Here is a 14705-nt window from a genome sequence, read left to right on the forward strand (position 1 = left end):
GTCTGCTAACATCTGAATGAAAGCCAGCTAAAACAGCGTAGTATAATCATGACGTTGCAGAAATGCACCAGTAAAGTGATGGATGTTGATCTGATAAGTGGTTATTGCTCTCTGCAGTTATTGTTTGGCGTACAGACACTAAAAGCTCCTCAAACTGCGCAAGCTTAGTGTCTTGATAATGATATAATTTGTTTTTGTTTTTTGCTCTCTGAGGAATTATTCATATGATGTGTATTTTAGGTTTAGAATCAAGATCTGTGTATCTGTGATTAGCAGAAACACTCAGTGGCAATGTTTTACTGCGTGACATAAAATAAAAATTGTTTAACATAGAATAAAACAGAATTTGTGTAACGTATCCAATATGGTGCCTACTTTGACTCTCTGAGGAGTGTTTCCTTGCCGCTGGCACATTAAATGCTTATGGGTTTCAAAGACAAATCTGGTTGTAAAAGACTCAGACAGAGTCTGAATTGGATTCAAGTGCAGGTGTTGTTTTTTTCTAGGTTTAATGGTGTGAGTATAGCCAGAGTGTAGGTGAGACAGCATCCTTCTTGGCTTTACATACCAGGACATAATAAAAAATGAGTTCTTAATAGCAGGTAAATGACAAGACATATTATATGTTGCAATTTATGTAATAAATAAATAAATTGTAATAAAGCCAAAATGAAAAGGCATGTGTAGACACACCCTCATGATTCAACTCAGCAACAACTTGAAGCAAGCACATTCTGTATAACCTTCTTCATATTTTACATTGTTGTGGGAATATTTTGGCCCAGGCATTTTTGAGCATGCATCTTTAATATATATATATATATATATATATATATATGCATAATATATGCATATTATTTTTTTTATAGAGTATTTTGGACAGCATTCGATATTATTCCTCATTGTTGCAATAATACTAACCTACATTAATCGAGAATATTTGACCCCTCTTTGAGTATAAAAGACTTGAAAACTATCCTTCAAGGTAATATTTATACAAAAACACTGTTATTAATTTGTAATAAACTTTTAACAACAACCCCTGTTTATTGTTATTGTCTATTTAACCACGAAAACTAATAAAAATACATAAATGGTCACAATAACTAACATTTATCAAGCGATAACAACTTGTGTACATCAAATGCTAAACAGCCTACAGCCTGGACAGTGTGTACTAGAGCTGTCACAAACTTGAACACTGTGTGAAGATTTTCTATTTATGCCACTGTTAAACTTAATATATCTCTGTCTCACATAGACGCACACACACACACACAAATTCCTAATTTCCCAGTAGAGTATATTTTGAAGTGAGGAAGCAACTGTGGTCCTCCTCCCAAACTGCTTCCTAGTATTGTTGTCATATCCAATTCTTAAATGCCCATGTGATCACAGTGTGAGTCCGTATTTATGTCAGCTCTGGGGCTATTCTGAGTGTAATTCAGGGAATGGTACTGATGTCTTGAAAATGTTCCTTCTAGAAATTCTAGAAATGGACATTTCTAACATTCTCTCAGAATCGAGTAAAGAGACAGTGGCATTTTGCAACACTGCTGCACAGCATCCATCAGCATGGTGAAGGAGGATCGAATGAAATCTGTTTATGGTCATCAAATGTATGTTATTTTTGTGTGCTTGTTTGCAGGCTGGAGTCTGAAATTGGTGAGCTTGAGAGTGAAGAATCTCAGATCTCTGCCAAAGAGCAAGTTCTTCGAGAGCGCTTGAAAGAGACAGAACGCTCCTTAGAAGACCTGCAGAAGGTATAGGAACATAATGCAGTGGTACAAACAAAGCTTTCATAATGATAAACAAGAAAAGAAAAGTCTGATTCGACACAAACAAATACCACATACAGTGCTTTCAGGGATACTGTGTGACATTATACTTTCTGTGCCTTAAATGGATTTTCTTCTGTATTTCTTTTAGTGTCTGATGACCCAGGTTGAAGGTACACACAAACACACACAGTGCACACACGTTTGCCTATCCGTTTATGTATGTGTGGATAATAGTCTCGCTGAGGCAGGGGAGATACAAGCCAAAGTTTGCTCCTGAACCCCTATCCCCCTCCCCCCAACACACACACACAGGACACGGCTCAGCGAGACCATTGAAGTTCACATATACACAAGGCCATGACTCTGCAGCCTGCAGTCGCTGGCTTTATCCCTTCTATTCACCAGCAAGCCCTGTAAGCCCCTAAAGCTTTGTTACTGTCATAACACACATATGGACACACAAGCCAACACAAAAAGCAGTAACATATACACAAACACACACACACATATACTTCTGCTGCATAAGCACTGAACTTTAGTGGTTCCAGAGTTGCTGTAGACAGTAAGGGACCATAAGAGTTAGATGATTTGGGTGCATGTTTGTGTAGAAAGGGGAGGGGTAGGGTCACACAGGGATGTTTAGTTTTTTCCATTGGGAGGCTGGGCTGTATGGTGTTTTTTATCAGGGTGTGGCTAACCATCATTGAGGTGTGTGTATATGTGCATACCTAGTGTGTATGTGTGTGCGCATGGGCATGCAGCTGTTGTTGGACTGTGTATGTGTCACGCTCCCTCTCAGCTTCATCCAACTGACTATGTGTCATTTCCCCTGTTGTTCTCCTGCTCATTAGGTGCTGCTGGCTGCATGTCCGGCACGCTCTCAGACTGCATGGACCCTGATCCCAACCGCATCACCCTAGCCACGCAGTCCTGGACTGACCCACTCGCCTCTGGAGAACACCCCATACCAATACCTGGTAAGATTGATGGGGGGAGAGAAGGAGGGGGGGGTGAGGGAGGGGAGAGAGAGAGAGTGAGGGAGGATAGGAAGTTTTGGGCTGCAGCCAAGTTGGAAAAACTATCCAACTATCCAACCAGGATAAACTTACATGGAGTGCAGACAGGCATGATACAGACAGGAGTTACACATCTACAGATATGTATATTATTTTACATGCTAGGCATATATTTATTTACTCTAGGCAAAGCAGGAGACTTCTATATGACCGAATACTAGACCAAAAAAAAAAAAAACGATAGCAGCTAAATTGAATGATTCAAATCCTCCTGTGTTTGGGTCTAAATAGTAAAAAATAAAATCTGTCCTAACCAAGCAAGTAGATCTATATCTTCTATGTCACTTGCTTTTGCAGGCACTGACAATTGACCTTCTGTGTTATGTGTGAGGACATAGTGCTGTGAAATCATGTTGCATGTTATAATGTTTTAAAAATCAATAGACAAGAAAATACAATAAAAAGTTTTGGTCCTGTCCTCATTAAGTTAAGGTATGTGCGGTATGTGCTAGCTTGTACATGGTGAATGACTATGTGAGTAAAACCGTGGTAGTGTACTATTTGCATATCAGCTGAATGAGAAACTCATATTGTATAACAGTTTTATTGAGAGCACTGTCTCCCCCCACCCCCACCCCCAATCCCCGCTTCTAACAGCAATGTTTGCTATGGAGATCAACATGCACCATGACCCGCAGACTGGAGAGCAGTGCATCCTGTCAGCCAACCGTGTAAGCCCACTGGATGCAGTGTCACGTGGTGTCAAAGTCTATGACGATGGCAGAAAAGTAGTCTATGAAGTCACCTCCTCTGGAGCTGTGTCAACCACTGTGGAAAATGGTTGGAGCTCTGCTCAGGTCAATCAGATGATCCAGCAAGTTGGACCTATGGCACAAGGAGGAGATGGTAGGAGGGGGCAGGTGACAGTGACTTCAGCTGCCTTGCAGACCTTTGTTTGCCCAGCAGATATTGATGATCTGTCCCCACCTTCTTGTGCCCCACCATCCATCCCTGCCAGCCCACCAGCCCAGGTCACCCTTCTGAGGGAAACCCGTCTAGGCATGATGCCCCCCTCCTCTGCTGCCATTACAATGCAACCAGGCTCCACAGTACACCAAGACACTGAGCTTAACTCCTTGCCCGAAGCCAGCATGGAGCATCCAGTTACCATGGTGTTCCTGGGCTACCAGGATGTTGAAGACACAAGCGAGAGCAGGCGGCTGCTTGGCTTTGATGGTGCAGTGAAAGCTGAGGTCGTTCTTATTGATGAAGATGATGAGAAATCACTAAGGGAAAAGACAGTCACTGATCTCTCAGTCATCGACGGCACAGCAGCTGACCTTGTGTCAGGGCGGCCTGCAACATCCGAGGCTGCCAGCACGGAACTCTCGTCAGATGGCCGTGACCCTGACAGTGTTTCCTCACCCCCAGCAAATCCAGACACCAACTTGGCCCTCCCACCAGGTCTCACCCCCGCCACAGGTACAGACAAGAGGGAACGCTGCGAGTGCTGCATCCTCATGTGACTGAATCTTCTCCCTCTTCCACCCCTTTAAAAGTATCTCCTTCTCTTCTCTCTGGATGATTACTAACAGAAGACTTGCCTTCCACCATTTCCAGACTCTGAAGCAGGCATACAAACACACACGGACACTCTTGTCTGACCTTTTAATCAGAAACATTATCGCCTCTAGTTCCTCTGCTGTTTCCTCAGACAACACTGTATATCACATACATACAAACTGAGATCAATAATGAGGGTGTCAACTGAGTAAACATACTGCTATGGTGAATTCTGAGACAGATGGAACTAATTATTATTTCTCAACAAACATGTAAGACCAGATTATACAAAAACTATATGATATAGAGAATTAGTCACATTGCTTTGTCGTATGACCAACCTGTACATCAGGCTAAAGACAATCAACCGGATCCTCACCTTTGTTAGCCAGGTTATAAAATGTTAAAAAAGACAAACACAGCCTCAGTTATTCTTCTTTACTTCTCCATTAATCAAGTCTCTTCCTTTTCTTCCTGTTCTTTTTCCTAAATTCCCTACATAAACAATCACACATGCAGCTTTGCAACTCAAACAACCCGCCTATCTTGCACACACTCTCACTGACAAGGGCAGAGAGGTGGGTACTTGTTGCCTTGGTTTCTTATGTGCCTGTTTTATTCTACTATACTGTCCTAACAGAAAGAGAAATAACTGTTTCAACCATTGTTTTATTTTAGTTTGCTGTTGTTTTATGAACATATATTTTTGTTTTAAAAGGCCATGAAATTGTTGGGATGCCTGTGGGACACTGAGCCTTTGAGACTATAGTTAGTAGTCTCTCTCTCTTTCTCTCTCTTTGGTGTATCCGCCAGTAACTCCAGCTGTTGCGCTGCTGAGGTAATTTCCTCTCATTCTAAGTATTTCCTAACTCAGCAGCCAATAACAAGTTGTGGAACACCTTTTTGAGCCAGTAGGATCTATACAGCCAACTCTACCAGTGTATCTGAACACACAGGAAGCAAAGGCAGCTTAATTAATGTACTCTGCCAGCACAATCTCACATCTATGGAAACAACAATCCATTACTGCTAGCAGCCTGGGTACAAAATATATTGAATATATATGTGAATAGGAAGCATTAACAAGCACTACCACATTAATACATTTTGACTATGACAGCCTTTAGACAAAGGATTTGCACAATTTATGTTCTTTTTGTGTATTAAATTTACTGCAGAGCTCCACCAGAGATCTATTATAATCATTAGATCACAACAAGATTAAAAACACTGCCAGCTCCTGCTCTAGTCACTATCCAGGTCCAGGTGCTACAATTAATCAAAGCCTGGGACATGTACTACACTTTACTTGGCTGGTAATTGTCCTCACTGGGTGGAATTATAATAGATTCTCTGGGAAGATTTCACACCGTTTCTGTGTTAGATGAGGAAAAGAAGGTGGTAATGCTCACTAGGATAAATGATTTTTAAAAGTTTAAGTCAGGTCTGTATAAAGTGGCGACTGTATAACTCTTGACTACAACAGTTACAATGTGTACTAACTGTTGTAGTGATAAAAAAAGAATGAAAACCAGAATTAGCATTTGGTAATACAGCTTATTTTACAGGTCTCTTGGTTAAATCAGTTATTCCCTTACATGGCTCTGAGCACAGCTACAGAAATCCACTTCTGCCTGTTACCCTTGAAGCATACACAAGTGTGACTGGCCACTCCTGCTGTCTCCTCTGGCCAGGCATCTGGTTTTCTGTGCAGATAAAGAATGTAAATAAGCTCTATTCTATTAAGTGATTATTTTATTTTGTTCATCTATATCTACACATCTAGAGATAATTCTGATTATTATGGTACTAGACATTTTTATGATGTCATGCCATATGATGACTGTATGAGTGCACAAAAGAGACCTTGGTATATTTTTATTCCCTCACTCCACTGCTTTGCTGTGTGTTATCTTACTAATAACCCCCACAGATACTCTCCCTTTCTCTTCTGATATTCACAACCTTTTGAGTGACAGAAAATGAATTTATTTTGTTAAACCTTTAATCTCACTGAAGGCTTGTGTGGGCATGGGGCCAATCACAAATACTGTTAGGTGTTCCAGACTGGCGAACATGTATGTACTGCACACAGAAGACTGAAGAGACTATGCAGAGAAATGTATTCTGGAAAATGTACCATCAATTTCCCCAAAGTGTGATGCACACATAATGGACAGCAGAGGAGCAAAGAAGCACTGAAAAATGATACAATCACAGCCTCAAACAAATAGTTTAAGTGAAGCCTGAACAAAGCAGTTCACCTTGTTTGGGTATGTGTGCATGTGTAAAGTAATGCACATGTACATGTCCAACAGATTTGTTGAGTTTACCAGCCCCACTGCCACACCTGCAGTACTCCTGTGACTCTGTAGGGGTCTCAGTTTTCCTGTTTGCCTGCCTTCATATTTGAATGGACCGTTAAAACAAAAAAGGAGCCATTTTCTATTGTTCGCACTCTTTCTCTCTCTCTTTCTCACTCACTCTTTTCTCTGGTTATTACAACTCACTCTGTACTTCAGTCTCACTCTGTCACATCTTTGGTCAATAAAAATTTTATCCAGTGCCCCCACCCCTGCTGTCTCTTGCTTGTTGTTCCTCCCATCTGTCTCTAACATTCACGTTTTTCTTTGGCTGCTGACAAAGAGATCACAAGCTGTCCTTCCTGCATCCAGCTGGTATAATACCCACTGCCACTAACAAGTACCCACACAAGACTTCTTTTGTGTGTGTAACATAGTTCAGAGGTAAAGAAGACATTAAAGATGACATGTCTGGTTAGGTGGTAAATTGCTGCAGGAAAAGTGCACACTGCAGTTCATTCAACCCTCAAGCCAGCAAGTGGAGCCAATAAAATAGGGGCAGACACTGGAGTCTACTACATGCCTTCGGGTTAACCTCTCTTTGATTTAGTACGAGCTCCAAGAGTCGCTTTGTCTTTGCCAATCTCTCTCTAAAGCTGTAATTGGTGAAGAACCCAGGCTGTCCTGCCTCAACTGCTGGAGGTTTTAACTCTTGAGAGTAGTCAGTGTCTTGCTGGTCTCCATCAATATCCTCCCTCCTGCGCAGTCACACGCTTTGTGAAGATAGCATGCACTAAACAGATTTACATGAGCCATATCCCTTCCTGAGCCAAAGCCTAAATATATTGACCATGCAAATCATTTATAAAAAATACCAGGGGAAAACCAAAGGGTTCATACTTTTTACAGGCAGAGTAACAGAGGAGTGTTATACAGCAAGGCTACAGCAATAGCTGCACAGTGTAAGATAGACTACCTCTTACTGTTATAAATATAACAACCTTTAGATGAAGATTCTCAGTCATCCAGGTTATTTTCATCCAGAAGGTTGAAGCGAGGCAACTGGACTTGTAGAGTTTTCTTGAAAACCTTACACTGCTCATCCAAGCAGCTTCATCAGTTATGATTCATCAGATGATGCTTGGATGAGCAGCGAAACATCTTCAAGAAAACTCTACAAGTCCAAATGCCTTGCTTCAGCCTTCTGAATCATAACAACCTTGTGCCACAACAACAATTTGTCCTGTGCCACAAACCTGTTTGTGTCAAATTTGTATAATCTCTTTCAGTAAATGATATATATTGGAAAAATCATGAACAAATCAGGGAACACCTTTTAGACTGCACACACTTCAGTGCTATTAATAGGTGTGTATTTTCCATGACAATAAACACTAACAGACTTATCTGCAGTCAGTGACAGCCTGGTGTCTTTAACAGAAACCATGACTGCTGATAATGCACACTCTAATGCAGGCTCACAAGTGCATGCACCAGGACAGCAATACATGCCAAGAGTTTTTTCACTATGGGCATTGGGGCTTGAAGTCTCATCTGCACAATATACTTTATTGTTTTAATTTAAAAAGCTGTAAAAACTGTACAACACGAGGGTGCAACATTTCAAAGCAGAGAATTACAACAGACACTGTCAGTAACACTACTAATGATGCTGCTGCTGCTATTACTGCATGCCCTAACTACTGGTTTTAATGCTGTAAAGTAGCAATAATGCAATGCAAAGTTTAGTACTGTAATATTATAGTAGCATTTTATTTGGCTGCTATAAAGAGACAAAATCTAATCCCAACAAAGAAACAAAGCCAGACTAACATTATCAGCCCATTGAGTGGCTGTTAAAAGTATATATATATAAATTATACTGGGTATAATGATCCTCTTCTACGTAGATACCAGTAGCCTGGGAAGTGCATTATCATCTATTGTAATGGGTGTTAAACTTAGTGAAGAGAGCTCTTGCAGTGACCTTTTCTTTATGACAGAATGCTATCTATCTTGGTATAATTTCTTTATACAATAGGGTGTGAATCTACACATTAGAGACATAACAATTGACAACAGTCTCTCCTGTTTTAAACTTATAATTCTTGCCTGTTGAAATGCGTGCAAAAGAGATAAAGATGATATAGTAGGTTTTGTGCAAGGACAGATGTAGTTTAGTGAGCTGGTTCACACAAAACCAATTTCACAAAATGATCCTGGTTGATGTGTTGATCTTTTTCTTCTGTTTTAACTGTAGTGTTAGAGCAGTATTTCTCATGTGCTGCAGTAAGAGTGGGTGACAGTCAGGAGCAGGTCGCAGTGGGTCAGTGAATCAGTGAAGAACTGGACCATAATGCAAATCTGTGGCATGCAGATGGCATGACAGATGTGCATTACAAATGAGAAAAAACTACATTAGATACACTGTACAAACTACAATAAATGACGAATGTGCAGGTGGTTATGTGTTAGCATACTATTTGCAGGTCAGTTGCATGTCTACTTATGAAACATGTTCATTATTGTATTATACATGAGCCAGATTGTTTACAGCTCCGCAGTGTTTTTGTCTTTTTTTAATACATTATAGACTTATTATTATTAAAGGTGTCTCCCATGAATGCAAATAAATATGAATGGTAATGACAGTAGTAACACTAACATATTATAACTTATGTATGTTTTATCACAGGCTACAGCCAAACATCAGGGGTTGTCGTGACAACAGGAAATGGCTATCAGGCTCCTGCTTCTGGCAGACATCCTCACACTGCCATGGTGAGTATTGTGAATATCTAAGGGTGCAATATCTTCACCTTACAACTATTTCAAGGGAAGGGCAAAGTGTTTTCCAAGATATGTTTCACATAACAAAAACTTGCCAGGAAACTTGCTTTTACAAATGCAAGGGAGTGGTGGCTGAGCAGGTGATATAGCTATCACAACACACTTACAAAGAATGTACTATTTATTCCCCTGTTATAGGATCACATTTTCATTCCATCTGCGTTCCACAGTTTCCTTCTAAACTGCTCTGCAGTGAGCTGAAGTGAATCTAACATCTGAGTTGTGGTGGCAGTCTACATGTAGAAGCACAGAAATGGGGTTCAGAGGCAGAACAAGGGCTGGCTGAGCTGCAGTCAGACTGTTTTGCGCCTAAGTAAATGAATGAAAGGCAGTACGAAGGTAACCTGATCCGCCCTGGTCGGCCTCATTGTGCTGGGCTGGAGCTCGTGCTGGCGGCTCGCTCTACGATTGTCTCTGGAACGGGACGGAAAACACTCCCGGGACCTCGCGAGCTCTGCATTATTCAGCGCGCGTGCCTAGAGGACGCGAGGGGAGAAGAGGGGAGGAAACAGAGGAAGAGGAGGAGGAGGAAGAGGATCGCTGGTTGGAAAGGAAAAGCTGGCGCGTAAACCTCAATGTCATCCTTGTCAGCTACCGTTATTTCCGCCGCTGAGAGCTCGTGAACATCCGCTCCGTAGCCTTTCAGCGTCCCGGTGCAGCTGTCCCGGTTTTACCGAGGGCTGCAGTGAAGAAGAAAAGCAGGAGGGCGAACAGGTCGGATCACGCTTTCGCAGTTAAAAAGGGGAAAAATCAAAACAAAACGACTCCGTATTATCCGTGAACCAGCGCTTTGCTACGTCTGTCTCCACACAGGTAGATGAAATATGGAAACATGTACTCTCATTAGGAGAAGTCAGTGAAAGTGTCATTTTATCTTAGGTGTGTGTCTGAGTGAAGGTGCTGTCACAGCATTAATGCGTGTGTTTTCTGGTTAAGAGAAACAGAGCCTGTAATTACACTGTGTAGCTTTACAGAGTGGATACAGCAGGCTGCATCCCTCCTGCCTGAGAGAGGACAGAAGGAGTTCAGTAGAGCAGACTGCCTGCTGCAGTCCTTTCTGTCGTTCTCTCTGTGCATCTCCTCCACATTTAACCTAGATACAGGAATGACCTTAACCTGGATTTCACTATCCACACACTGACTTGGCAGAGACCATTTGTGAGGCAAAACGTCTTATTCCTCACCAGTGTATTGTTGTTTTCAACCCAGCTGTTTTAGTATTGTCAAAGTCTGATGTGCAGTTTAAATGATTCTGCTTTTGTGCAAAGCTGCAGTATCATTATCATCCCTTGAAAAAATGGAAAGAGGGAGAATTCTGAAGATGTTTGTGCGTGTTTGTATGTGTTTGTGTGTGTTTGTGTGTGTTTGTAAAACGCTGATGCTCATGAACATGCTATCAGGGGATCAGTCCAGGGACAGAGCAGTGATGGAGCCAGAAATTACCTGTGAATTTTTTGATTGTACTTTGACATGTTCAAGGAGGGATTTATGTAATTGTCAGATGATTGTCAGGTGTTTATTTAGTGAATTTACTGTTTGCACTATTTACTGTTTATTTATCTTGTTGCTGCTGCAGGTCAAGGTAAGCTGTGTACCTTGACCTGCTGTCACTGTTTTCTCGCTGCCTTCAATTGTGCATTCAATAGCTTTATTATTATTGCACGCAGTTTACACTGCATGTTCATATAAAAGCCAAACAGAGCCAGAGGAATGAAGTAGGGCGAGCATTACAATATATATCCAAAGGGACATGCAGGGGCCGCAGATACTGGGGGGAAGAGGTGGACAGTGTGATTTGCCATTACATTTGGCTGATGCAATGTCCATACCTAATTATGGTGGTTCGATCCCAACTCCTCCCTAGTCACTGTTGTGTGTTCTTGGGCAAGACACTTCACCCTAGCCTGTGGCGCGCCTTGCTAGTCATTGTATGACACTGCTTGTGCAGCAGCCGTAACGAATTTCCCTCTGGGATTAATACAGTATCTAAAATAAATAAATAAAAAAAAAAATAAATAAAGTTACTGCTGTAATGCCATGTGGGTAAATACTTTGTAAACTCTCTGTCTCTGTGGAGGTGTTCCAAGGACACTGCTGCTGTCGGATGCTGCTGCTGCAGTGGATAAAAGATTGAAAATGGACACACAATGCCAGGCTTTACAGTCCCAGGTTTGATGCAGGCTTGGGTGTGTTTTTTGCTTTCACATTTTTCTCTCTGCTCATTGTCTGTGCTCACTGTTTTGTTAGGTCATTATTTGAAATTGTTAGCTGATTGTGGAATTAACCGAGCCAACCTGCAAACTGCAGAATCACACTGACTGTATGCCAATAACTCCGCTGACCCAGAAACAAAAAAGAGCCAGCTCTCTAAATCTATGTAATAGTCAATGACAGGAAGCAGCTACCACATGCTGAATATCTCATCGACACAGTCAGGGCCTGTTGGTAGCTCAAGGTTTTTGTGTGTTGTGTGCACACAAGTGTGTGTGCATGTATGTGTGTATATGGTGGATGCGCATTTTCCATCCCCATCCCTTCTCAGCACCATCGAGTGTGTGAGAACAACAACAGAGTTATCAATGATGTCTTTTCCCTCCAAACCTCTCCCTGTTCCCTGAAAACACACACACAATGAAAGGTTATATAACTAGCTTTGCAGCTGATGATGCTAGGACTACAAACGAGGTGGAAACAGGAATGAGGTTCAGCAGGAAGGACATGATGCGAGAGGCTAACTTGATGACAGGACTGGTACTGGTACAGCTGATGGAGTTAGTGTGTTTTAGATCTAGGGGGACAAAATGTGAGGAAGGGCGATGTAGTATGCTAGTAGGAAGTCTGTTCAACCTCACATGGTCGTGTTGTTGACATTAACTGGCCGATGGCCTTTAAGTGGCTGATCCATTGATAGGCCTCCACTGGTTTCCTTCCAGGAAGAGAGTGATCTTCTGTTATGGGATGACATCCAAAAATATTACACTTAAATTAGCAAATTTAAAAGAATGTGAGAACATATCTTATATCTATCTTATATGTGTATATTCTGTTGTTTTCAGTGGACAACACTGTGAATAGCTAGCACAACATGTGGCAGTAGGGTTTGCGATTTGCACCCTTTAAGGCAGCTATTAGGCGTGATAATGATTTTAAAACCGGACTCCACAAGTCTGTACATGTCTGAAGTATCTGGAATTTTAAGCAGTTATTTGTGAATGTCACTTTGTGGCTATTCTTGTGTGGTCTATGTAATTGGATTACAACTAAAACAGATTAACAGACATCATTATACCCCTCAGTATACTCAATTTAGTGACTGACACTTTTGAGTTTTATTTATTTAGTAAGCTGCAGAGAAGCTGCCATACAATCAATTATCTCAGCATCAGTTTTTATTTGATTCAGAGTTTGTCATGGATTTGAGCTCTACCACTGATTGGGCAGGGATAGACCAAACCACTCAGTCACACAAGGATGTCAGACAAGAAGCAATTTTTAAGGTCAGATGGATGTCTAAAATCTTTAATAATGCCAAGCAACCAGGGCTTTTACTGCCATAAATGTTAGGAAAAATGATAAGATTCATTTTTTTTTACAACAAACCCTTTCAGAAAATGATTTTGTCCAGTGGACTGGTGTTTGTTTCCAGAGAGGAAGAGAACTAGAGGGATGCAGGAAGCACAACAATACAACGCAGCCATGTGATGGTCCACCATTACACAACCTCCGCTGCCCACTATTGTCCACAACATCCCCATGTTGTACTGTGTGACAGAAGCCATTCATTTTATACAAAGTAAAGCACAAATGCCATGTTTAGAACAAAGTGCAGACAACAGCAAAAAACTAAAAGTTCAGGGAACAGGACATAATTATAAAAAGAGACACTTGCAGTAGTCTTGTTGACTCATTCCAGCATTACATTGGAATGTCAGGATATCATTTGAGCTTCATGTAAAAATGAGCAAAGAGTATCAGGGGAGTGTCATTTCATCATCATCAGGACTTTTCTTTAGTCAAAGGTTACATTTTGAAAATATGCTTGACAATTGGTCGTCTGGTTTGGATGTGTACTGTATGTACAGTGAAGAAGACTGATTTGTGTGCAGTGGTGCAGGTTTAAAAATGTAGTTCAATTATGTATTGATTTCTGACATTAACTTGACTAATAGAAACCACCAAGACTACTGTGGAATGATCTATGGGAGTTTTCTGTCAGTGTTTAGTAGGGATGTCCCGATCAGGTTTTTTTGCCTTTGAGTCCGAGTCCGAGTCACTTGATTTTGAGTATCTGCCGATACCGAGTCTCGATCCGATACTTTCAAGATTCTCTATAAAGGCGGTAAATAGGATTTCAGACACGCAGCAGCTCATCGAGACCTCGCACCAAAAGCAACTGTCATACCTAGGCCTGTCATGATAACAGATTTTGCTGGGTGATTAATTGCCAAGAGAAATTATTGCGATAATCGATAATATTGTCGTTTTGAGACTATGTTCAACTAATATAATGATAACGACATACAATGCAAGTACAGCCCTGCAGCGCTGTGACGCACCGTGGCGACGCAGACAGCGAGCTGACCGTGGTCTGCTCAGAACATCCCGTAAACGTTACACAATGAGTTAAAAAAATAAGAACTACCTGTTGATTTGACACATTTTAAGACAGAAGCCGCGGGCCATATAAAGTCCGACGGCCTCTATACGCTACGACGCACCGGAGTGACGCCTTTTGTCATCCAGTCTCTTTGGCAGCGAGAGAGAGAGAGAAAGAGAGGAAAACAAACCAGCATTCAAATGTAATTTATCACGGCCGAAAAACTTAACTTATCATGCAATTAATTGATTTATTGTTTATCGCGACAGGCCTAGTCATACCCCTATGCTACAGGACACAGAGCCACCCTGCACAGAAGGCGTTAACTTTGAGAGCCCTAATAAATATATATCCGAGTCCTGATCGGGAGGTAACATCCGATTCTGATCGAGTCTGAAATCACGTAATCGGGCCCGATTTCCGATCACGTGATCGGATCGGGACATCCCTAGTGTTTATCCAATGTTAGCAATAAAAACAGCAAAACAGTAACTGGGTGATAGGAGATCACCGTGAAGTGCTGAACATAGTGAAAGATGTTTTAGAAATATTTTGTGGAAAGAGTTGGGAGTGCCAGCTGAGACTTTTTGTTTTT

The 14705-nt window shown here is 41.4% G+C and overlaps 1 protein-coding gene across 3 annotated transcripts in view; it reads left to right on the forward strand.

Annotated features, from left to right (window-relative positions):
- The window catches only part of palm2akap2 (PALM2 and AKAP2 fusion), a 60933-nt gene that overhangs the window by 22515 nt on the left and 23713 nt on the right, over window positions 1-14705 (forward strand). For all 3 annotated transcript variants that reach the window (XM_028417505.1, XM_028417504.1, XM_028417503.1), the window contains exons 5-9: window positions 1649-1763; window positions 1930-1951; window positions 2633-2758; window positions 3455-4279; window positions 9359-9444. In XM_028417505.1, the coding sequence (XP_028273306.1) occupies window positions 1649-1763; window positions 1930-1951; window positions 2633-2758; window positions 3455-4279; window positions 9359-9444 (1174 nt within the window). The remainder of the gene's footprint in view (window positions 1-1648; window positions 1764-1929; window positions 1952-2632; window positions 2759-3454; window positions 4280-9358; window positions 9445-14705) is intronic.

This window comes from Parambassis ranga, chromosome 12 (genome assembly GCF_900634625.1).
Source record: "Parambassis ranga chromosome 12, fParRan2.1, whole genome shotgun sequence".
Classification (NCBI taxonomy): Eukaryota; Metazoa; Chordata; class Actinopteri; family Ambassidae; genus Parambassis; species Parambassis ranga.